Consider the following 25,063-nt stretch of genomic DNA (forward strand, 5'->3'; position numbering starts at 1 on the left):
TCAGCAAATTTGTACATGTTATTTGAGCTATGCCTAGCCACACAGTCATGTGCATGCAGAGAGTAGAGCAGTGGGCTAAGCACACACCCCTGAGGTGCGCCAGTGTTGATCAGTGAGGAGAATATGTTATCAACAATCCGCACAGACTGTGGTCTTCCGGTTAGGAAGTCGAGGATCCAATTGCAGAGGGAGGTATAGAGGCCCAGGTTCTGCAACTTCTCAGTCAGAATTGTGGGAATGATGGTATTAAATGCTGAGCTATAGTTGATGAACAGCATCCTGACGTAGGTGCTTGTGTTGTCTAGGTGGTCTAAAGCCGTGTGGAGAGCCATTGAGATTGTGTCTACCTTTGATCTATTGTGGCGATAGGCAAATTGCAATGGGTCCAGGTCCTTGCTGAGGCAGGAGTTCAGTCTAGTCATGACCAACCTCTCCAAGCATTTGATCACTGTCGATGTGAGTGCTACAAAACTGTTTTTCATTAATCATCTTGAATTTTAAAAATTATATTCAAGCCCCCAACTTTAAGTACATTTTTCTTTCAATGAATACAAATGCTATGGAGAAAATCTACTTACATTAATTTTCTGTAGTTCCTGCTCTACTTGGTCCAGTTTCTTCTGTTTGCTGGCAGCTGAGTACAAAGCTGTGGCATATCTGCCTTCAACTCCGTAGACTTGAATAGGCGGCTGGGTGCAGAAACAATGACTATTAATTGCAAACATGAGAAAGTCTGCAGATGGTACAAATCCAAAGCAAAACACACAAAATGCTGGAGGAAACCAGCAGGTCAGGCAGCATCTACAGAAAAAAGTAATCAGTTGATGTTTCAGGCAGAGACCCTTCTCCAGGACTGGAAAGGAAGGGCAAAGATGTCAGAATAAAAAAGTGGGGGGAAGGTGAAAGAGGCTAGCGGGAAGGTGATAGATGAAGCCAGGTGGGTGGGACAGGTCAAGGGCTAGAGAAGAAAGAATCTGATGGAGTGGGCAGTAGGAAGTAGGAAGGGACCCAGGGGAAGTAATAGGCAGGTGAGAAGAAGTGAAAGGTTAGAGTGGGAATAGACGAAGAGAAAGTGGAGTAAATTTATTCACTGGAAAGGGAATACGATATTCATGTCATCAGGTTGGAGGGTACCTAGACAGAATACCTCCACAAGGTTGGGGGTGATGCATTAGCATGGTTAACTAATAGAAAGTTGGAATACATGTTGGCAATGGCAATGGTTGGCAATCAGCAGTGAGCAGTGTGTCACAGGGGTTGGTGCTGGGCTCACAACTCTTCACAATATACATTAACAATCTGGAAGAGAGAACCGAGCGTAGTGTATCTAAGCTTGCTGATGGTACTAAATTGAGTGGAAAAACAAATTATGCTGAAGATACTGAGAGTCTGCAGAGAGGTATCTTTGTACCAAATCTTTGCATCATCAATGGGGACAGGAGAAGTTCTGGATGTTGTTTCTTTATTCAAGAAAGGGAATAGAGATAGCCCAGGAAACTACAGACCAGTGAGTCTTAACTCAGTGGTTGTTAAATTGATGGAGAAGATACTGAGAGGCAGGATTTATGAACATTTAGAGAGGTAATAATATGATTAGGAATAGTCAGCATGGCTTTGTCAAGGGCAGATTGTGCCTTACAAGCTTGATTGAATGTTTTGAGGATGTGACCAAATACATTGATGAAAGGAGGGCAGTAGATGTAGTCTATATGGATTTCAGCAAGGCATTTGATAAGGTACCCCATGCAAGGCTTACTGAGAAAGTAAGGAGGCATGGGATCCAAGGAGACATTGCTTTATGGATCCAGAACTGGCTTGCCCACAGAAGGCAAAGAGTGGTTGTAGGTGGATCATATTCTGCATGGAGGTCGGTGACCACTGTAGTGCCTCAGAGATCTGTTCTGGGATCCCTACTCTGTGATTTGTATAAATGACCTGGATAAGGCTTTTTCCCCAGGGCTGAAATGGTTGCCACAAGAGGACACAGGTTTAAGGTGTTAGGGAGTAGGTACAGAGGAGATGTCAGGGGTAAGGTATTTTTACTCAGAGAGTGGTGAGTGCATGGAATGGGCTGCCGGCAAGAGTGGTGGAGGCGGATTCGATAGGGTCTTTTAAGAGGCTTTTAGATAGGGACATGGAGCTTAGAAAAACAGAGGGCTATGTGTAAGCCTAGTAGTTTTTAAGGTAGGGACATGTTTGGCGCAACTTTGTGGGCCGAAGGGCCTGTATTATGCTGTAGGTTTTCTATGTATCTATATAGATAGGTTAAATGAGCAGGCAAGGGTTTGGCAGATGGAATACAACGTTGGTAAATGCGAGGTAATCCACTTTGGAAGGAAAAATGGAAGAGCAGATTATTATTTAAATGGTAAAAATGTGTAGCATGCTGCTGTGCAGAAGGACTTGGGAGTACTTGTGCATTAATCACAAAAAGTTGGTTTGCAGGAGGAACAGGCTATCCAAAAGGCAAATGGGCTGTTGGCCTTCACTGCTACAGGGATTGAATTTAAGAGCAGGGAGGTTATGCTGCAAATGTACATAGTACTGGTGAGGCCATATCTGGTGTACTGCGTGCAGTACGGGTTTCCTTACTTGTGGAAGATATAGTAGCTTTGGAGGCGGTGTAGAGGAAGTTCACCAGGTTGTTTCGAGAGATGAGGCAGTTACGACTATGAGGAGAGATTGCGTCGCCTGGAATTCAGAAGAATGAGAGATCTTATGGAACGGCTTTTCCCAGAGGGTGGTGGATCTATGGAATTCTCTGCCCAACGAAGCAGTGGAGGCTACCTCAGTAAAATATTTAAGACAAGATTGGATAGATTTTTGCATAGTAGGGGAATTAAGGGTTATGAGGAAATGGCAGGTAGGTGGAGATGAGTCCTTGGCCAGATCAACTATGATCTTATTGAATGGCAGAGTAGGCTCGATGAGACAGATGGCCTACTCTTGGCTCCTATTTCTTATGTTCTTAATATAAGGTGTTACTCCTCCATCCTGAGGGTGGCCTCATCTTGACACAGGAAAGGGCCATGGATCAACATGTCAAAGAAGAAGTCTCAACTCAAACTGATAGTAAAGACCATAAAACATAAGAAGCAGAATTAGGCCATTCAGTCCATCATAGCCAGAGCGAAGAATTAAGAGCTGAACTCTTATATTACATAAATAAATAAATGTTGACTAGTGTGATTTTAGGTATGGTATTCTTTACTATTTATTCATTCAACTGGCCTGTTCATCATTAAATGCCTCTGCAATGAGCACTTTGTAAGGCCACTGCAACAGGCAATTAAGAATTAATTGTATAACTGTAGTCAGAAGTCCCATAATAATGAGATTGGAAATCAGTGAGATCAGTGACATAGTGAGATTCGACACCAAACATGTGGCTTGTTTTCAGTAGACGTGTCCTGCGCATGCTCAGTAGGAGGAGATTCGCTGAAATATCCGTTTCAATGTGGACAGAAATATTTTTAAAAACGCATAGTGTGGAAGCCTATCGTTTTTACGCGAAACCGGCGTTTTCAAAATTATCCAGTCTAGTGTGGATGTAGCCTCAGAGAGTAGGAACTATCGGAATTTCACAGAAGATGAAGGCTGCATCATTAGCTTCAAAAGCAGTCTACAAAAACAAATGTTTCCTGCATTTAGATCAATGGGTGGGAAATCTCATATGTGGTTAGGATAAGATTGAAACTTATCAGCTCTCTAAAAGGGAAATATTCAAAAGCAATCTGTACTTCAATTTATGGAAGGAAGATAATATTGTGACAGCAATGGAACTGTTTAACTTATCCTTTACAAAGCCGCATTTATAGTGACTTGACCGAAGTTTATAAGTTTTCATACCATAACCAGCTTGCTTGCTGGGTTGGCCACCGAGGTGCTGAGGTAACGAACCTAAAAAAACATTAAGAGAAATATGTATCAGTTTTAGTTTATACTTATTGATTTGTATTATGTAGATGCATATTGATGACTAAAAAAAACTGCATGTAATGAGAAATACTGAGGCAGATCAAAGATGAGGATAAATCACTTATAGTTAAACTAGGGAGACTGCCAAAAAGTCCTGAGGACATTGCTTGGATTAGAGGGCTTGAGTTATAAGAAGGTATTGGATCAGTTGGGTCTGTTTTCCCTGGAACAAAGAAGGCTGAGAGTATTGGAGTATAAAAGTTGCATTGTTTGCTGTGTAACCAAAACTATGTAGTCAGCTTTAAACTTGCTATTTGCTATGCATGTATCCAATTTAGTAGGAGAATGAAATCTTAAGAATGTAGAAGACAATGGTGTGTTAATGAGAGGTAGCTAAGAGATGTAGATTAGAACATGATTAAGTCAATGGGTAGAAACATAGTGGCGGATGTACGTGTGATATGCAACTATAGACCGACTGGATATGCTAATGCAACTAAACCAGGAGATTGCTATAAAAAATGCTATGTACAAGGATCGGTGGGCAACCAGCGACTAGCTCAATGACTGTCTCAGCTTTGATTTGCAAATTAAAGTTTAACACTTCTTGAAGAATCTTCTGCGTCTCCTGGTCGTTTGTGGGGCACGAGAAACCACGACAAGAGGTGACATAATAGAGATATATATACACTATGAGAGACAGATAGCTGGTGCTCCTTTCCCAAATTAGTGGCGTCCAAAACTAGAGTGTACAATTTTAGAGAGGGAGAGGGTTTAAAGCAGATCCAACTAGTATTTTTTTTAACCACACATTGGAATGAGTTTACAGAGGTGGTGGTAGAGACAGCAAAAGTAACACTTTAGAGGCATCTTGACAAAATGAGCAACTCATGGAACTAATGCAGGCAAGTGGGATTAATATATCTAGGCAGGATGGGTGGCAAAGGGCCTGTAGAACTTTTATCACTCCACTGTGTCAATGTCATTTCATCTCAGTACAATGGAATGTGGCATTAAAATACTTTGTAAATGATGAATTAATTAGGCTGTTTATAAGTAGCTCATTATTATCCAACAAACCCTCCATTCTTTCATTCAATACATATGATGAGAGATCGAAAGATCAGTTTTATGTACAACGTGGTGAAATGCATCATCTTGTACCCAAGGATTGTGTTGGTGCGGTCCACAAGTGTTGCCAAGGATCCAGTGCCTACATAGCCAACATAACTTATCAACCCTAACCTGTCCATCTTTGGACAGTGGAGGTGAAAAGTTGAAATTACTTTGTCAACCTCTATGACATGGTAGGCAATTAGAGAACAAATCCTTTATCCCTAACCTGTTTCAACAATTATCAATTTATGTAAAAGACACACAAGAAAATGATCCATGCATTATCTATTTACTGATTTTTCGGAGTGCTGAAGAAGACAGTTAAACAGTGAACCTCCAGTAAAACAGCAGGGATTACTTCCAAATCATTACCTCTCATGTTTGCTAACAATCTTGGAAATTCCAAAGAGAATATTTATAGGCACTCCACAGTACATCACAGCATTCACTTAAACTAGTCTAAACACATAACAAACCCTATAAAAAATGATCAGCTGGTACTTTACAAGTCTTTTAGATCATTACTAAAGATGAAGTACTGTGCAACCCTTAGGCACCCTAGTTATTTTTATATAAATTTTTGACTTCTACATTAGTGTGTCAGTAGAAAAAAGCAAATTTTAGCTTTCCAAACATTCATTTTCCAGAAAATTAAATGTTCAAGTCAAGTCACTTTTATTGTCATTTCGACCATAACTGCTGGTACAGTACATAGTAAAAATGAGACAATGTTTTTCAGGACCATGGTGTTACATGACACAGTACAAAAACTAGACTGAACTACATAAAGTGCACAAAAACAGTGCAGGCATTACAATAAATAATAAACAAGACAATAGGGCAAGGTGACGGTCCAGGCTCTGGATATTGAGGAGTCCAATAGCTTGGGGGAAGAAACTGTTACATAGTCTGATTGTGACAGCCCGAATGCTTCGGAGCCTTTTCCCAGAAGGCAAGAGGGAAAAGAGATTGTATGACAGGTACATAGGGTCCTTTATAATGCTGTTTCCTTTGCGGATGCAGCGTGTACTGTAAATGTCCATGATAGCAGGAGGAGAGACCCCAAGGATCTTCTCAGCTGACCTCACTATCCACTGTAGGGTCTTGTGATCTGAGAAGGTGCAATTTCTGAAACAGGCAGTGATGCAGCTGCTCAGGATGCTTATGGAGAATTTTTTTGTATTCCATTAAAGAAAGTAACATTAAGTAATAGACTACTTTTCAAATAAAAACTTGATTACTTTGTAGATAGATTACTTTGCATGATTATAACCATATAACCATATAACAATCACAGCACGGAAACAGGCCATCTTGGCCCTCCTAGTCCGTGCCGAACCCTTAATCTCACCTAGTCCCACCTACCCGCACTCAGCCCATAACCCTCCACTCCTTTCCTGTCCATATACCTATCCAATTTTACCTTAAATGACACAACTGAACTGGCCTCTACTACTTCTACAGGAAGCTCATTCCACACAGCTATCACTCTTTGAGTAAAGAAATACCCCCTTGTGTTTCCCTTAAACTTCTGCCCCCTAACTCTCAAATCATGTCCTCTAGTTTGAATCTCCCCTACTCTCAATGGAAACAGCCTGTTCACGTCAACTCTATCTATCCCTCTCAAAATTTTAAATACCTCGATCAAATCCCCCCTCAACCTTCTACGCTCCAATGAATAGAGACCTAACTTGTTCAACCTTTCTCTGTAACTTAATTGCTGAAACCCAGGTAACATCCTAGTAAATCGTCTCTGCACTCTCTCTAATTTATTGATATCTTTCCTATAATTCGGTGACCAGAACTGCACACAATATTCCAAATTTGGCCTTACCAATGCCTTGTACAACTTTAGCATTACATCCCAACTTCTGTACTCAATGCTTTGATTTATAAAGGCCAGCATTCCAAAAGCCCTCTTCACCACCCTATCTACATGAGACTCCACTTTCAGGGAACTATGCACAGTTATTCCTAGATCTCTCTGTTCCTCTGCATTCCTCAATGCCCTACCATTTACTCTGTATGTTCTATTTGGATTATTCCTGCCAAAATGTAGAACCTCACACTTCTCAGCATTAAACTCCATCTGCCAACGTTCAGCCCATTCTTCTAACTGGCATAAATCTCCCTGCAAGCTTTGAAAACCCACCTCATTATCCACAACACCTCCTACCTTAGTATCATCGGCATACTTACTAATCCAATTTACCACCCCATCATCCAGATCATTTATGTATATTACAAACAACATTGGGCCCAAAACAGATCCCTGAGGCACCCCGCTAGTCACCGGCCTCCATCCCGATAAACAATTATCCACCACTACTCTCTGGCATCTCCCATCTAGCCACTGTTGAATCCATTTTATTACTCCAGCATTAATACCTAACGACTGAACCTTCTTAACTAACCTTCCATGTGGAACTTTGTCAAAGGCTTTGCTGAAGTCCATATAGACTACATCCACTGCCTTACCCTCGTCAACATTCCTCGTAACTTCTTCAAAAAATTCAATAAGGTTTGTCAAACATGACCTTCCACGCACAAATCCATGCTGGCTACTTCTAATCAGATCCCGTCTATCCAGATAATTATAAATACTATCTCTAAGAATACTTTCCATTAATTTACCCACCACTGATGTCAAACTGACAGGTCTATAATTGCTAGGCTTCCTTCTAGAACCCTTTTTAAACAATGGAACCACATGAGCAATACGCCAATCCTCCGGCACAATTCCCGTTTCTAATGACATATTAAAGATCTCCGTCAGAGCTCCTGCTATTTCTACACAAACTTCCCTCAAGGTCCTGGGGAATATCCTGTCAGGACCTGGAGATTTATCCACTTTTAAATTTCTTAAAAGCGCCAGTACCTCCACCTCTTTAATTGTCATAGGTTCCATAACTTCCTTACTTGTTTCCCACACCTTAGACAATTCAATATCCTTCTCCTTAGTGAATACCGAAGAGAAGAAATCATTCAAAATCTCTCCCATCTCCTTCGGTTCCACACATAGCTGACCACTCTGATTCTCTAAGGGGCCAATTTTATCCCTCACTATCCTCTTGCTTTTAATATAACTGTAGAAACCAAAGATAACAAACACGTGCTAATGATCAATAAGTTGCATGAACTAAACTGATCAAATGAAACAGAAATGGGTGTAGCAGATGCGACAATTTAACTTTCAACTCATCAATTCTTACATCATGGCAAGAGTGATTATAGCAACAAGACACAATGTGGCCATCCTACAACAGCAATGTCTCTCTCCCAAGCAGCCATTTCACAGCAGACACGAGCTTCAAGATGTTCTGTCTAAGCTCCTCTGAGGAAGTACAAAGAAATGGGCAAGGTTGAGAACTGGAAATACTGGTTGGTAATGGAAACTGAGTGTAGAAGATGAGACATACATCAAACTGATGTCCCTTCTAAACTGGAAGAAGTCCAGCACTGTTATCAGTTCTGAACTCACAGAAACCACTGCAACCCAAGTACACCCCTCTATAGTCCAGAGAAGTCTTGACAGAAGAGGTCTTCATTTAAAAGTGGCTGCCAAAAGCCATTCTTCTGATGTGCAAACCAAGCAGAGACACTCATCCACACAAAAAAAAAACACAGAGACTGGGGTGCTAAACAATAATAGCAAGTGCTCTGGATTGAAGAGTCAAAATTTGGAATTTTTGACTCAAACAGGAGGCCATTTGTACACAGAAAAGTTGGAGAGCGCTACCTGGATGAGTGTCTACAGCGAACAGTGAAGCATGGGAGAGGCTCCCTATAGGATTGAGGCTGCATTTCTGCAAATGGAATAAGTAATTTGGTAAGAATTAATGGAAACATCAATGCTGAGAAGTACAATCAGATTCTCATCCATCATGTAATACTATCAGGGAGGACAATGATAGGTCCTGACTTCATTCTGCAGCACGACAATGACCTCAAACACATGGCCATGGTCATAAAGGGCCATCTTCAGTGAAAAGAACAGCAAGGAGTTGTGCAATAGGCCTCTACAGAACTCTGATTTCAACATCATCAAGGCTGTCTGGGATTACCTGGAGAGACAGAAACAAGCAAGACAGCCAAAGTCTGCAGAAGAACTGCAGCAAGTTCTTAAAGAACATGCTACCAGCAGATTTTCTTATAAAAGTGCATGAAAGGTATCAAGAGAATTGATGCAGTTTTAAAGGTAAAGGATGGTCACACCAAATTTTGATCGGATTTAGTTTTTTTTCACTCTTTACTGTTTTTTATAGTAATTTTTTTGATATTTAGGAACTTATTCCATTATTTTTGAAAGCATATTTGCTTCACAGAATTTTTTTTACATGTGCCTAAGACTTTTGCACAGTTATGCCAAATTGACAGGACTGTAAAGACAAATTTACGTCTTCTCATGTCATGTTGTTTGATCTGCTACTTTTCAAAACATGAAGGTCCAATCTTCAAAAGAATTGCACCTGGAGTGACTTTACATTTTGAGGCAGCCATTAGACTTTCAGCTGGTAGACATACTATTCAAACTATTATGCTTAGCAGTCAGAAATAGGAAAATAAATTATTTATAATAATTTGGGATAACTAATCAAATAATTTATTTTAAACCTAATTTTGTATGTAATCGAATAGTCTTGGCACCAGGTTAATTGATTTAAGTCACAGTGTCAATATTTAATGGTTGAGTTTTTGTGATTTGTAATGATAGTAAAGCCGTCAATATTTACCATCATTTCCGTTAAACTGACAGCAATATCTGATGTCCATACATGGAAAGTTACATACATAAATTCAAAAGCTAATGTCAGTGACAGCTTGTTTCAGAAGATGCAGTTTTGCTGCTTTCTCCAATATAATCATTTGAAATCAGAACATTGACATAAACAAGATGTCATATTTGAACTATTCTTGTTATACCTCAAAAACATGATGCTTTCTGAATAAAAGCTTTAAATGATGCACTTTGCCATAATCACAAGTCAGAAAACTCTCTGCCTAAAATCTACATTTTAAGTATATAGTAATTCCCTTGCAAATATTTCAATAGATTAAAAATATATATTCAAATTTTAATCTTAATCCACTGTTATTCTACTCTTTATGTTATAATAAATACTTATAAAATTAACTAATACTGTACTTTTTACTTCATGGTCTTTGTAAGAATTTGGCCAGAATTTAGAGAATTTATCACTCTTGCAAACACATGTAATTCCACTGACAACACCTGACTGCAATTTAAGATGAAAAAGTCATTGCACCTACGCAAGTCACCAGATTGTTGTGGACAGCTTTCTTTGAGGCCCAAAATAAATGCCTGCAGAATAATTATACTTTGATTTTCACACTATGATAAAATTAGTGTAAAATTATAAAATGTTTACAGTAGAGGAGGCAGCCATGCAGCTCATCATTTCTTCACTGCTTTTCTACCATGGCCTGTCTCTACGTACTCCCACTACCAGTCCTCAGTTTGCAGGGCCTCCCCTTTGCTCACATAAATGAGGATTACATGCAGGGATTTTGATCAATTTAACTGACAATTTTTAATTGTGAATCACAAGCTGCTTTTTTCACAGTAGAGCCTCCCCCCGAAAAAAACAGGGAAAATTGTAAAGTATGAAAAACTAAAATTCAAAAACTGAAATTAATTCAAAAGTATTCATTCCCCATTTGGTCAGTAGTTAGTTGAACCACTCTCACTGCTATTATAGCCAGTAGCCTTTTTGATAAGCCTCTATTAGCTTTGCACAATGTGATGATACAAGATTTGCCCATTCCTCCTTGCAAAATCGCTCAAGCAGTGCCAGGTTAATTGGGGAGTGGCAATGGACAGCAATCTTGAGGTCTTATCACAGAAGGTTGATTGGCTTACGGTCAGGACCACAAGTCGGCCACTCCATGATATCTCTGTATTTATTAGCATTCATCTTCCCACCAACCCTGGCTAGATTTCCAGTCCCTGCTGTTGAAAAGCATCCTCACTGCACCATACTTTACAGTAGGGATGGTATTACCTGGCTGATGCACAGTATTACATCTATGCCACACATACTGCTTAGTGTTATGGCCAAAAGGTTCCATTTTAGTCTCATCCAATCACAAGAACTTCTTCCACATCTTTAGTGATAGTTTGCAAAATCTTCACAGGCAAGGATATGCTTTTTTTTTAGCCAGGGCTTCTTCCTTGCTACTCTTTCACAAATATATATTTTGTGAAAGGCCTTAAGAGATTGTGGAGCCATGAACTTCATCCCCATTGGCAGCCGTTGACTTCTGCAGCTCATCCAGAGTGACTGCTGGCATCTCTCTTATCAGTGCCATTCTTCTCCAGTGACTAAGTTTAGAGGGATGGCCTGACCTAGGTAGTGTGGCTGTAGTTTCATATTTTTTCAATTTTCACGATGGACTGTACTGAGCTACATGTCCAGTGCCTTTAAGATGGTCTTTTACCTTGTGCTTCTCTATTATCATTTCCCAAAATTGTTCTGAATGCCCTTTTGTCTTCATTTTGAATTGGTCCATCGAAAATCTACCATAATGTTGGGCCTTTCTGAGAGAAGGGGTACTTATTCTTATGAATTCATTGAAGGTGAGCCTTCAATTTTCAAATTCAACAAATCGGGTGCGTTGGTAAGGTAATGTACAGTATTGCACAAAGGTGATTAATACATTTTTAGCCTCACAATTTTGGTTTTTAATTTTTAGTAAATTGTTGACAGGTTTTGGAATTTTTCTTTTGATTTGACATGATACACAATATTTTGTAGATTAGCTCATAAAGATCCAACTTTAATATATTTTAAAATTTAAAAATGAGACAGTAAAATGTGAAAATATTTGAGGGGGCTGAATACTTTTACAAGGCTCCATATAACTTTACCAAATATTCTTCACTACACATTGATCAAATACTTTCTTCAAGGCCACAAAAGAAGCAACCTCGACCACATTTGCATTTCCATTCTCTTCCTCTATTTTAGATCTGTGATCTCTAGAGCTCGGCCACTCTAAGAAAGCAGCCTTGCGTGACCTTCCTCTGTCAGGCCCCTTATATTTTTATGGAAATAAAGATGTAATATTGAGGCTCTATAAGGCACTGGTGAGGTCTCATTTGGAGTACTGTGAGCAGTTTTGGGCCCCTTACCGAACAAAGATGTACTGATATTGGAGATGGTTCAAAGGAGGTTCACGAGAATTATTATGGGAACGAAAGGGTTAATATACAAGGAGTATTTGATTGCTACAGGCCTGTACTCCATGGAATTTAATGGGGGGGGGGGGGGATCTCATTGAAACCTATTGAGTGATGAAAGGCCTTGATAGAGTGGACGTAGAGAGGATGCTTCCTATAGTGGAGGAGTCTAGGAGCATAGAACCGTCCATTTAGAATGGAGATGAGGAGGAATTTCTTTAACCAGAGGTTGGTGAATCTGTGGCATTCATGTCACTGGGTGTGCTGATGGGTTCTTGATTAATCAGGGTGTAAAAGGTTACGGAGCGAAGTCCAGGAGAATGGGGTTGAGAGGGAGAATGGATCAGCCATGAGGAACTGGTGGAGCAGACTGGATGGGCTAACTGGCCTAATTCAGTGTTTTATTAAGATTTTCATGTTCTTTATATGCTCTCTCTCTATTGATAAAGAGCAGAATTAGGTATGTTTTTCCTGCTGCCGTGCCATTTTCAATGTTTAGTACATACTATCAGACTCCTCAATACCCGAGCTTGATAGCTTGGGGGAAGAAACTGTTACATAGTCTGGTCGTGAGAGCCCAAATGCTTTGGAGCCTTTTCCCAGACGACAGGAGGGAGAAGAGTTTGTATGAGGGGTGTGTGGGGTCCGTCATAATGCTGTTTCCTTTGCGGATGCAGCGTGTGGTGTAAATGTCCGTGATGGCAGGAAGAGAGACCCCGATGATCTTCTCAGCTGACCTCACTATCTGCTGCAGGGTCTTGCGATCCGAGATGGTGCAATTTCCAAACCAGGCAGTGATACAGCTGCTCAGGATGCTCTCAATACAACCCCTGTAGAATGTGATGAGGATGGGGGGGGGGGGGGGGGATGGACTTTCCTCAGCCTTCGCAAAAAGTAGAGACACTGCTGGGCTTTCTTTGCTATGGAGCTGGTGTTGAGGGACCAAGTGAGATTCTCTGTCAGGTGAACACCAAGAAATCTGGTGCTCTTAACGATCTCTACCAAGGAGCCGTCAATGTTCAGTGGGGAGTGGTCGCTCCGTGCCCTCCTGAAGACAACAACCATCTCTTTTGTTTTGTTCACATTAAGAAACAGGTTGTTGGCTCTGCACCAGTCCATTAACTGCTGCATCTCCTCTCTGTAAGCTGATTCGTCGTTCTTGCTGATGAGACCCACCACAGTCGTGTCATCAGTGAACTTGATGATATGGTTCGAGCTGAGTGTTGCAGCACAGTCGTGGGTCAGCAGAGTGAACAGCAGTGGACTGAGCTCGTAGCACTGGGGGGGCCCCGTGCTCAGTGTGATGGTGTTGGAGATGCTGCTCCCGATTCGGACTGACTGAGGTCTCCCAGTCAGGAAGTCTAGGATCCAGTTGTAGAGGGAGGTGTTCAGGCCCAGTAGGCTCAGCTTTCCAATCAGTTTCTGAGGGATGATTGTGTTGAATGCTGAACTGAAGTCTATGAACAGCATCCGAACGTATGTGCCTTTTTTGTCCAGGTGGGTTAGGGCCAGGTGGAGGGTGGTGGCAATGGCGTCATCTGTTGAGCGGTTGGGGCGGTACGCAAACTGCAGGGGGTCCAGTGAGGGAGGCAGCAGGGTCTTGATATGCCTCATGATGAACCTCTCGAAACACTTCATGATGATGGATGTATGTGCAACGAGATGGTAATCATTTAGGCAGGACACTGAAGACTTCTTCGGCATGGGGATGATGGTGGCGGCCTTGAAGCATGTTGGAATGGTGGCGTTGCACAGGGAGATGTTGAAGATGTCAGTGAGAACATCTGCTAGCTGGTCTGCACATCCTCTGAGACCTCTACCAGGGATATTGTCTGGTCCAGCAGCCTTCCTTGGGTTGACCCTGCACAGGGTTTTTCTCACATTGACCACAGAGAGACACAGCACCTGGTCATTTATAGGAGGGGTGGACTTCCTCGCCGCCACGTCATTTTCTGCCTCAAACCGGGCGCAGAAGTTATTCAGTGCATTTGGGAGGGAGGCATCACCTGCAGTCAGATGATGTTGTCTTGTAATTGGTGATGTCCTGGATGCCCTTCCACATGCCGCTGTCCTGGAAGTGGCTGTGGATTAGCTGGGCATGTGAACGCTTTGCCCCTCTGATGGCTTGGGACAGTTTGGCCCTTGCTGTTGTTAGAGCTGCCTTGTCGTCTGCTCCGAAGGTGTCATGGTTTCTCGTGCCCCACAAACGACCAGGAGATGCAGAAGATTCTTCAAGAAGTATTAAACTTTAATTTGCAAATCAAAGCTGAGACAGTCATTGAGCTAGTCGCTGACTGTCCACCGATCCTTGTACATAGCATTTTTTATAGCAATCTCCTGGTTTAGTTGCATTAGCATATCTAATCGGTCTACAGTTGCATATCACAAGTACATCCACCACTATTGTTTCTACCCATTGACTTAATCATGTTCTAATCTACATCTCTTAGCTACCTCTCATTAACACACCATTGTCTTCTACATTCTTAAGATTTCATTCTCCTACTAAATTGGATACATGCATAGCAAATAGCAAGTTCAAAGCTGACTACATACTTTTGGTTCCACAGCAAACAACACAACCTTTATACTCCAATATATCCCCCTTTTGATCTCACAGAGAAAGAAGACTAAGAGTCTGTGCACAAAAACCCCAATAAACTCAAGCACTTATTCCCAAATCTTGGGTTAAGCTGTAATTTTCTGCACCAAAACCTCAAAGTATTCTCTCCCTGTTACACCCTGGGCCGCTGAGCCAAAAACCTGTCTCTTTGTACCTGAGATAGGGAAAAAAAACTCAGAAGCCCTTCCAATCTACTCCCACACGGTCATTTTGCTCTTGTTCATCCTGCAGGTGTTGTAGGCTGTAACGATACATTTGATACATTTTCGGTGTTTCTTTCTCCACTAAGCTTGCTTCAGTAATTGCCACGAGCATCGGAAACTGTTTGGTTGCAGCACGCACTACAAGAGACTTGAGACAAGGAAAAAAACAGCACAGCACAAGCGCACAGCTCAGCAATACAATACTGACAGTTATTGCCATTTTAGTCAGCCATGCTCCCCCCCATCCTCCGAGTCTACTTTCTAACCAGTCAAATAATTGATGTCCAAACCCTGCATTCTGTGCGGATACCTCGCACTGTGACAAGACAAAGTCCACTGAAGCCTGTAAATAAGGTGACCAAAAACCATCCTTCTTTATTTTCTTTATCACTTCCCCCCTTGCACAATTGACAATCCCATGCGCTTCTGAAATCAGAATTGTCAGTAGAGGGGTGGGCATTACCAACAAACCGTCTTCCATGCTCCACAAGCCTTCCGGGTTCTGCTTGGCCCCCCTTCGTCTCCACATTGCCTGTTCTGCCAAAGTTGCCTTACCTTGTATTTCAATTAGGTCCTCTACCACAGGTTCTGGAACTAGGCTTACCTGGGGGGCAATGACAGCTGATGTACATCTGGACGCTTTTCTGGCTGCCTCGTTCACAGCTTGATTTCCCTTTGTTATTACATCATTTCCCTTTTTATGTGCCTAGCATTTTACTATAGCCAATGCTTTAGGTTTCATTATGGCTTTTATTAACTCTAGAATTTGCTGACAATGTTGTATGGTATCTCCACTGTTTTTTTAAAAACCTCTCTGTTTCCACACTGCCCCGAACAAATGGCATACTCCATGAGCATATGCCGAATCAGTATAGATGTCTACTTTCTCCCCTTCCATCATTTAACATGCAGCTGTCAGGGATTTGATTTCTGCTAGTTGAGCGGAACACAGTTGGGGACAGGACACCATCCTAATAATCTTATAGCTCGACTGATCCTGCTGCACTACTGAGAACCCTGCATGATTTCCATCATAATCCCTATAACAAGAGCCATCTACGAACAGAACCTTTTTATCTGCATCCTCTAGTGGTTCTGACCGTAAATCTGCTCTCAGTTTGCAAATGCCATCGTCTTCCTTACACAATCATGGGGTTCTTCTTCATAGCCCAAAGGGACAAAATCGGCTATATTACTGATAGTGCATCTCTGTATAGTTATGTCTGAAAATGTCAATAGCATCTGATACGCTGCTATCCTGGCTGGCGTCAGCACAAATATCCCTCTTTCCAGCAATTCTGCTACTTTGTGGTGTGTTTACAGAGTCACAGGATAGCCCAGGGTTACAGATGATGCCTTTTCATATGCATAGTACAGCACCGCCAATCCCTGATAACAGGGTGGATTCCCCTGAGCCACCTCATCTAGTCTCGTACTGTAGTATGCTATTGGCTGCTTTGCTTTTCCTGTGCCTGTCTCTTATGTTAGAACACCGCTGTGACATAACCCTCCTGTCGGTTGGATACATACAAATGAAAAACCTTCTCGTAGTCAGGCAAAGCTAATGCTGGTGCTGACTGCAATTCCTGCTTAATAGTATTGAAAGCTATCTCTGCCTCTGCATTCCACTGTAATCCGTTCCTCAAATTTGTATGTCCTGCTTCTTTCATTATCTTTCTCAAAGGTGCCACAGTCTCAGCATATTCTCCTATCCAATCTGAGCTGTAACCTGCCATTCCCAAAAAGGTCATTATCTGCCTTACAGTCTGGGATTTTGGGGCCTTAGTTATTGCCTCAATCTGATCTGGTGCTATCGCCTTCACTCCCTTGGATATTACCCTGCCTAAGTATTCCACTTGCTGCGTGCAAAATTGCAATTTCTTTTTGGATACTTTATGTCCTCTGTGTGCCAGCTTCTCTAACAGAGTTATAGTTCCTGCTCACACTGTTCCTTACTGTGGGAGCAAATCAACAGGTCATCCACATACTGTAACAATGTACTTTCCAATGGTATGCCCTCTAGGCCTGCCTTCAACACCTGATTAAAAACATGTGGTGAATGTTTAAACCCTTGCTGCATTCTGGTATAGGTATACTGAGCACCTCTGTAAGTAAATGCAAACAGATACTGACACTGGTTGGCTAGAGGAATGCTGAAGAAAGCCGAACACAAATCAATCGCTGAAAAGTAACTTGCTTCTGGTGGAACATTAGTCAAAAGTGTGTGTGGGTTGGGGACTACCGCTGACCAGTCCTCTACCACATCATTTACCACTCGCAAATCATGCACCAATCTCCACTTAGATTTATCTGCTTTTAAGACCGGTAGCAATGGGGTATTGCATGGACTGTTTGTTCTTTTAAGCACTCCTATTTCAAGCAACCCCTGCACTGTCGATGCTATTCCCTCTTCTGCTTCTGGTCTTAGAGGGTATTGTGGTCTCCTGGGTAGAATTGCTCCCCTTTTCAGCCTTATTTCCACCGGACTAGCTGTTTTTATTTTCCCTACGTCCGTGTCATGCTGTGACCACAGAGTAGACAGCAACTCATCTGACCTTCTATCTTTCTGCTGGCCTCTTTCCTTTCCCAGCAAGGGCAGGTGTGGTCGGGGAGTTATTTCGACCTCTCTCACTGTCCCTACCATATCTACACTTACCATTATTTTAATGCAATTGTTGTCTTCTGATATCCACACCTCTGGCATGATTTTCCTCCACAGTTACGGTTTCAGCACTCTGAACTAAGGGTCCTAAGTCTTTAGATTGATATCCCTTGTTTACCAACAATGTTACGTGGGGTGCAGCCTCCGGTATCCTGTACCATTTTTCTAAAAAGGTGTTCCACTTAACTTGTAAAGCTGCCCCTTGCTTTCCAATTATCACAGCCTCCACTTCCAGGTGCTGTTGGGTACATGCCTCCAGGTGCCATCTCTCCTCTAACTCCCCGTTCTGAGTCTCGTCAAAAATCACTGTACAATGTAGCTCAGATTTGGGCATTACAGCCCAGGGTACTATAGCCTGCACGCCCTTTTTCCATTTTCCCCAGGTTTCCTGAATCTGATCTGCAATGTCTCCTATCCAAAAGACATTAGCCTTCTTGTCTTCTCGCACTATCAATTGAGCCCCTGCTCTTTCCACTCTCAGCCCATTTCTGGTGCATTCTAATTCTAATTCCAGTTTCAATAAGGCATCTCTGCCTAACAAATTAATTGGAGTTCCTTTAAATACTAGCACCGGCAAAACAATTCCTTTATTTCCCATTCTCAACTGCACTGGAGCCGTGCACTGTGTCAACTGTGTTTTCCCCGAGAACCCTACTGTCTTAATAAACTTTCCCAACATGGGAAGGTGAAGGGCATACAGTGGCTGTACACAAGTGTACGTGGCTCCAGTATCTATCATCATTGATGTCAGTTGCCCTTCTAACATAACCTGAACAATGGGTTCCTCGTCTGCCTCTCTTGTTATCATTGGGTAATGTCCCTTCCCACTCGAGTTCTCAGGGCACCCCAATACCTCACATAGGGGTTCACAGGTCCGCTTGGGTCTGTGGTGGCTGGTCCTTGGCTAAACTTTAGTTCCCTTCTTATCGGTTCCTGCTGGTGTGTGACAGGCCATGGTGTAAACGGACAATCTCTTCTCATGTGACCCCGGCACAGTCTCTCTACCTCTCTTTCCCCGTTTCCTCACTGGTCCCCTCTGCCCATAGCTCCTCTGTCGCCCTCCTTGGGACTTCCAGTCCTGTCTGGGCTGTTTGAATTTAGTCTGTTCCTGATAGGGCATTTGTGGGAATGCTCCTCCAAAGACGCTGATTATTGGCATGGGGTTTTCCGGCCCTTGTCTTACAGTATGATCGGTTCCTCCATATAGCGGTGCTTCATCCAGTTCGATGGCTGTACTCGGACCGGTGGTTGCTGGCAGCATCTTTTTGCATTTCTCTTTTTCCTTCTTTTTAAGTTCTTTGAGCTGCATTTGTATTAACTTTCTTTGCACCTCTTCCTGCTGCTCAGCCAACCTTCGTTTGTCTTTCCGGTATTTCTCAACTGCATGGACTACGTGGTCCCCCTTTAAGGCTTTGGGGTCCACTTTGGGTGGATAAAGCTTCCTGAGGGCCTGCCATACCCTCTACCTCACTCTGTCAAACCCGTCTCCATCAGTTCTCAGGTCGTTCGAGTTTACTATGCCAGCCATTTCCATTAGTTCGTTAAATTTGGAGGTTCCCATCAACCTTATCAATAGTGCCTTCAAATCTCCCATAGCCAATAACTGTCCCGCCGTTTCTTCTTCAAAGGCTCTAATCCATTTCCCTGTTCGTTCATGTAGATTGGGCAGATGTTTTTCAGCCCTTCTAGGTCCTGGGATCCCCAAGGGATATACTGCACTTGATCTGATCCTTTAACTAACAACGGCATCATTCTTCCTCCTTCTTCCCATCTGCCCTGGCTCTCCTCCTCACCTGACTCCCCATCTGTCTCAGGGTAAGTCTTTACTGCCTCCCACACAAATTTCTCCGGGGTCCTCTTCTTCCCTCAGTCTCCCTGTGGAGTCCTTCCTTTCTGTCCTGATTCAATACTTGGTTGGCCCCTGGAGTATTTTTTGCATCTCCTCTGGCAATCAGTAACTTATCTAGCTCTCTCTCTACTTCCGCAAGTCGCTTCCCTACCGCCTCCTCCTGCTCTTCTAGGCTTCTGCCTCCTACCTCTTCCCCACAAATTCTCGCATCCCCTCTCTCTCCACTTAACTCTTGTTCCTCCAATGAGTCACCTTCTCTTTATTCCTGTCCGTGTCTGTACACCTGTGGCGAGGACTCCTCATGATCCCTACTCGTGCTTGATTCCCTTCTCTCGTGTTTCTCCAAGACTCTCATCTCCTATCCTTTTTCCACTTCCTCTTGAATGCCTCATCTCTTCCTGCCCTGATGAGCCACTTTCTTTTCTAGTCTGTTTATTTCTATGGTATAACCGATACTCCTCATACTCCTTTTCCTCTCTCAAGTATTTCATCCGTTCAATATCTTCTTTCATTTCTCTCTTTGCCTGTTCCACCTTTATCCTTTCTGCCTGTATCTCCTTCCATATCGCCGCTTTTTCCTTCTCGTATTGTTTTTTTCCTCCTCATTATCCCAAACTTGTACTTCTCCCTGCATGTTTACTGTTCCTGTCAGCAGGGGGCACTGCTTAGGGGTTCCTTCCTCATTATAGGGAGGGGGCTTTTCTGTTTCTTTCACATCCGGGTACGGAGCTGAAGCCAGCTTCTCACTGTACCTTCCTCTCTCTCCAACAGGCTGTTTCTCCAGCACCTTAGTGTCTTCCTCGCTTGTAATCAATATTCTACCTTTCCTCCTCAGCCTCTCTCCCTCCGTTCTGAAGAGTTTTAGCACTTCCATTTCTCGTTCTCTTTTTTGCCCTCTTTTCTTAGATTTATCTTTTGGTTTGTAATTTTTAATTAGTGCCTCCATTTCTTTACACAAGCTTACATCAAATGTTCCTTCTCTTGGCCATTTTGTGACCAGGTTTTTGGTTCTCTTTTCCCATTTTTCTGAAGTTTTTGTGATCTCATATTTACTTACTGGGATTTTTTTGCTCAGAATCTCTACTGCCATTCCTTTACCTGTCATGTTGTTCTCTCTTTATAAGGTATTTCAGAGATTCACTGTTTGTTTACTGGATAATATTATTTATGCCTAGTCTATCGTCTATCTACCGGCGCTTTAAACTATATATTGGACTGTCCTTGTTTCATATTCTGTTCTGCCCGTACAGACCTCTATTCAGAGCCGTATCCACAGAACTTTCTCTTTGCACCTCGTCTATTCAGACCCTTATCTCTTAAGGCGGTATCCACGACGATTTTCTCTATTTTCCTTTCCCTGCCTGTTCAGACCTTCGTTTCATACGAAGCGGTATCCGCAGGGACTTACCAACACCACGTGGAATTTTTCTTAACTTCTTATTAACTTATTTGTACTTACCCTCACTGCAGTGTTCTTGATCAATCCTCTGAGCCTCCTGTTAACCCCCAATTCTGCCAGATTCTTTGGACCGGAGAGACCCTTCGGCAGTGGTTCCACACTTCTGAGACTCAAGACCTCCCCAAAACCAACAGAATTCTTAGTCCAAATCGTCGCAAAAAGCGCTTACCTTTTGTTTGGGTGCACCCTTAATTCTGTCAGTCTTGTGGGGGTCCCTAGAGGACTGGGAAGCGTCCCCAATCTGCCGTTTCCTTCCCATGGGTCTCTTTCCAGTCCTGCCGCGGTCGCCAATTTTGTCCTGGTTTCTCGTGCCCCACAAATGACCAGGAGATGCAGAAGATTCTTCAAGAAGTATTAAACTTTAATTTGCAAATCAAAGCTGAGACAGTCATTGAGCTAGTCGCTGACTGTCCACCGATCCTTGTACATAGCATTTTTTATAGCAATCTCCTGGTTTAGTTGCATTAGCATATCTAATCGGTCTACAATTGCGTATCACAAGTACATCCACCACTATTGTTTCTACCCATTGACTTAATCATGTTCTAATCTACATCTCTTAGCTACCTCTCATTAACACACCATTGTCTTCTACATTCTTAAGATTTCATTCTCCTACTAAATTGGATACATGCATAGCAAATAGCAAACTCAAGCCTACATAATCTACATCTCTTAGCTACCTCTCATTAACACACCATTGTCTTCTACATTCTTAAGATTTCATTCTCCTACTAAATTGGATACATACATAGCAAATAGCAAGTTCAAAGCTGACTACATAGTTTTGGTTACACAGCAAACAATGCAACTTTTATACTCCAATAAAGGCGGAGTCGCGGGACCTCAACAGCGCATGCACCTCTACTATCAGACCCGAAGCCTGGACTGACACCTTGCCCTACTGTCCTGTTTATTATTTATTGTAATGATTGCACTGTTTTTGTGCACTTTATGCAGTCCAGTGTAGGTCTGTGGTCTAGCGTAGCTTTCTCTGTGTTGTTTTATTATTATGTAGTTCAGTCTAGTTTTTTGTACTGTGTCATGTAACACCATGGTCCTGAAAAACATCGTCTCATTTTTACTATGCATTGTACCAGCAGTTATGGTCGAAATGTCAATAAAGGTTGATGACGACATACCTCTAGTACCCCTTTTAGCATGCTATTTTTTTGTTCTATATTGACTCTCATCACCCTTCTTACCAAAATGCATTTATGTCCTATTTCTCAGTACTAAAGTTCCATCTGCCACGTGCGTGCCCATTCCACCAATCTGCTTTTATCCTGTGTAATAGAATACTGTATTCTTAATGTCATAGCTGGGAGGTGTCAGTGGGGATAATCTCCCACTACCTACAAAATGCTCCTAATGGTATTTGTCTCAACCAAGTCCAGCTCCTGGCCTTCATGTGTGACTTTGCTACTATACTCGGTAGAACTGTTTCGACTGACAGGAGAAGAGGCATGGGCAGATTGGTGGTACCTTAAAACCAGTCACTTTGGGCAGATGGGGCTCATCAGCCAAGGTTGGCAGCTCATTTAGGAGAAGAAAAACTTTGATCTCAAACCTCCATTGCCTAATGACCTATTGCACTCAATAGGAAAGCTTTGGGAGTAAACCCTGAGGAAAAATCTGGAGCTGGAGCCCATAAGGCAGTCCTACATTGAGTTCAACCCTGACTGATAGCACCAGTGCTTCTGCAGGAGTTATCTGTACTGATGTCTGCCATTTCTTTGGATTCATCAGCTGTGCGGAGATGGAGAGCCAGCTACGTGGGCATCAACTTGCTCTCCACATCGTGGCAACTGTGCATGCGGCTGATTGATCGCCTGCTGAATCGAAAGGGCCTCCTTTGTGCAGAAGTCTCTTTTTGTGCAGGTTTTTGAGTGTTCATGTTTTCATCTTGGCAGGCCTGGTTCATCCCTTCTGTGCTGTTTTTTGCCAGTGTGTACGGTGCTTAACATGACCCAGTAAAAATACCTAATCCTACTAATCCATTTTTGTTACCTCTCCGCGCATGCATGACACCCTTGAAATATTTGGCACCTCAGCTGTGAGGAAATGGTTCCTATCTATCCTATCAATGCCTGAGGTAGAATTTCCATCAAACAAAGATCTGCTGACCATCTGTGATTAATCCCTGCCTTTTCAAATGTAAAAACTGAGACACTGCCTCAAGGAAGCAGTTCAGACTTAGCGGTCTTTTCGGTTTGTAGGTATGGTCCTGGGCACAGACACAGTTGTTATGGTTTAGGGACAACTTCAACATAACATCCCAAACTCCTGTTCTCAGTACAGTGCACTAAAAGCTCTCTTTACAACACCTATCTACCAATGATAACACCTTCAAGGAAAGCTACTTCCTACAACCTACCAGGTTCTTGAACCAATATGCACAACCCTAATACTAGTTACAGAATCATTGAGTAATACAGCACAGAAACAGGCCAGGTAGCATGGTAGCACAGTGGCTAGCGTAATGCTTTGCAGCACTAGCAAATGCTGTCTGTACATTCTCCACATGACCATATGGGTTTCCTCTTACATTCGAAAGACACAAGGGTGGTCTAAAGATGCAAAGGTTAGTAAATTGTGGTCAGGCTCTGCTGGCACCTGAAACATGGCAACACTTGCAGCTGCCCTTGCCCAAGCATAATATATCCTTGGATTGTATTGGTTGTTGACACAAATGATGCATTTCACTGTGACATATTAGGCTAATCTTTTTTTAAATTACTCCGTGTCAATCACAGCATCCTCCCTGCTACTCACAGTTGTCCACACTTAGCCTGTAACCTGCCATGCCCTTTCCCTATACATGCACACTTGATACATTCCACGTACCTATCCAAATGCCCTTTAAAAGTTGCAAATGCACACAATTTGACCACTTCCTCTGCCAGCTTATTCATCTTCTCTCCTCTCCTCTCCCATCAGGCAGAAGGTACAAAAGGCTGAAAGTACAGCCCACCAAGCTCAAGGACAGATTCTACCCGACTGTTATCAGACACTTGAATGGACCTTTTGTATAAGATAGGCCCTTGACTTCAAAATCTACCACATTATGATCTTGCACTTTATTAGTTACCTGCACTGCACTTCCTCTATATCTTTTACATTTTACTCTGCATTATTACTATTTCACTTGTTTTACATCACTGCACTGAGTAATGATCTGATCTGTATGAATAATGTTCAAGACAACCTATTTGTTGTATCTTGGAACATGCAACAACAATAAACCAAAATATTCAGCAATGAAAACACTACGGACCACTTCTGACACCTCTATGAACTTGTTTCTGATTGTAGAAAACATGGCATTAGTGCAAAAAAGTATTTTTTTGTTTTTTGTTGCTTATATCATTTATGTTTATATTTATTCTATATGTTGTCTGTACCTAATGCTATAATACTGTTGCTAGCAAGGTTTCATTGTACTTGTTATTTCACCATGGCTGTGGACATGACAATGAACTCCACTTGACTTAATTTGATTCAGTCCCTTTCTCTCCCCCACCCCCAAATAGGCTTATTGTTGGCTTATTCCTGCAGCCCATGTTTATTGTTTTCAAGTTATCTGGCACCTCACCTGTGGTCAAAGATTTAAAAATGTCTTTCAGGACTCTAAGGAATCTCCTAGCTTGTCTTGCAGAACAGCTTGTCTCATCAAACCCTGAGGATCAGTGCTTTTTACCAAATAGGTAGTCCATCGTCCTCCAGCTGTGCCCCAAAGTTCTAGATAATTTCACAGCTAATGTCCCTCAGAATCTTAATATGTTTCAATTAGATCACATCTCATTCCTCAATACTGCAGTGAGGAAGGCCCAACCTAATTAATATTCCTTGATCTGTCAACGGCTTCATCAGAACAGCCAAATATACTTGCTAAAATATACTTGCATTGTACTAAGAAAGGCAAATAAATGGCTACCAAGAAATAACTCAGGCAAGTAATAGTGAATTATTAAATGTCAAGGAAGGATTACATTCATAGAAATAAATTCACTTGCGAATTCATTTACAGTT

The 25,063-nt window shown here is 42.2% G+C and overlaps 1 protein-coding gene across 1 annotated transcript in view; it reads right to left on the reverse strand.

The window, feature by feature from the left end:
• Positions 1 to 25,063, reverse strand: part of atp5po (ATP synthase peripheral stalk subunit OSCP) — a 39,290-nt gene that overhangs the window by 13,885 nt on the left and 342 nt on the right. Inside the window, exons 2-3 of the mRNA XM_059968898.1 lie at positions 3,850 to 3,900; positions 579 to 689 (exon numbers count right to left, since the gene is read on the reverse strand). Coding sequence (XP_059824881.1) covers positions 579 to 689; positions 3,850 to 3,900 — 162 coding nt within the window. The remainder of the gene's footprint in view (positions 1 to 578; positions 690 to 3,849; positions 3,901 to 25,063) is intronic.

Source organism: Hypanus sabinus, chromosome 4 (assembly GCF_030144855.1).
Source record: "Hypanus sabinus isolate sHypSab1 chromosome 4, sHypSab1.hap1, whole genome shotgun sequence".
Taxonomy (NCBI): domain Eukaryota; kingdom Metazoa; phylum Chordata; class Chondrichthyes; order Myliobatiformes; family Dasyatidae; genus Hypanus; species Hypanus sabinus.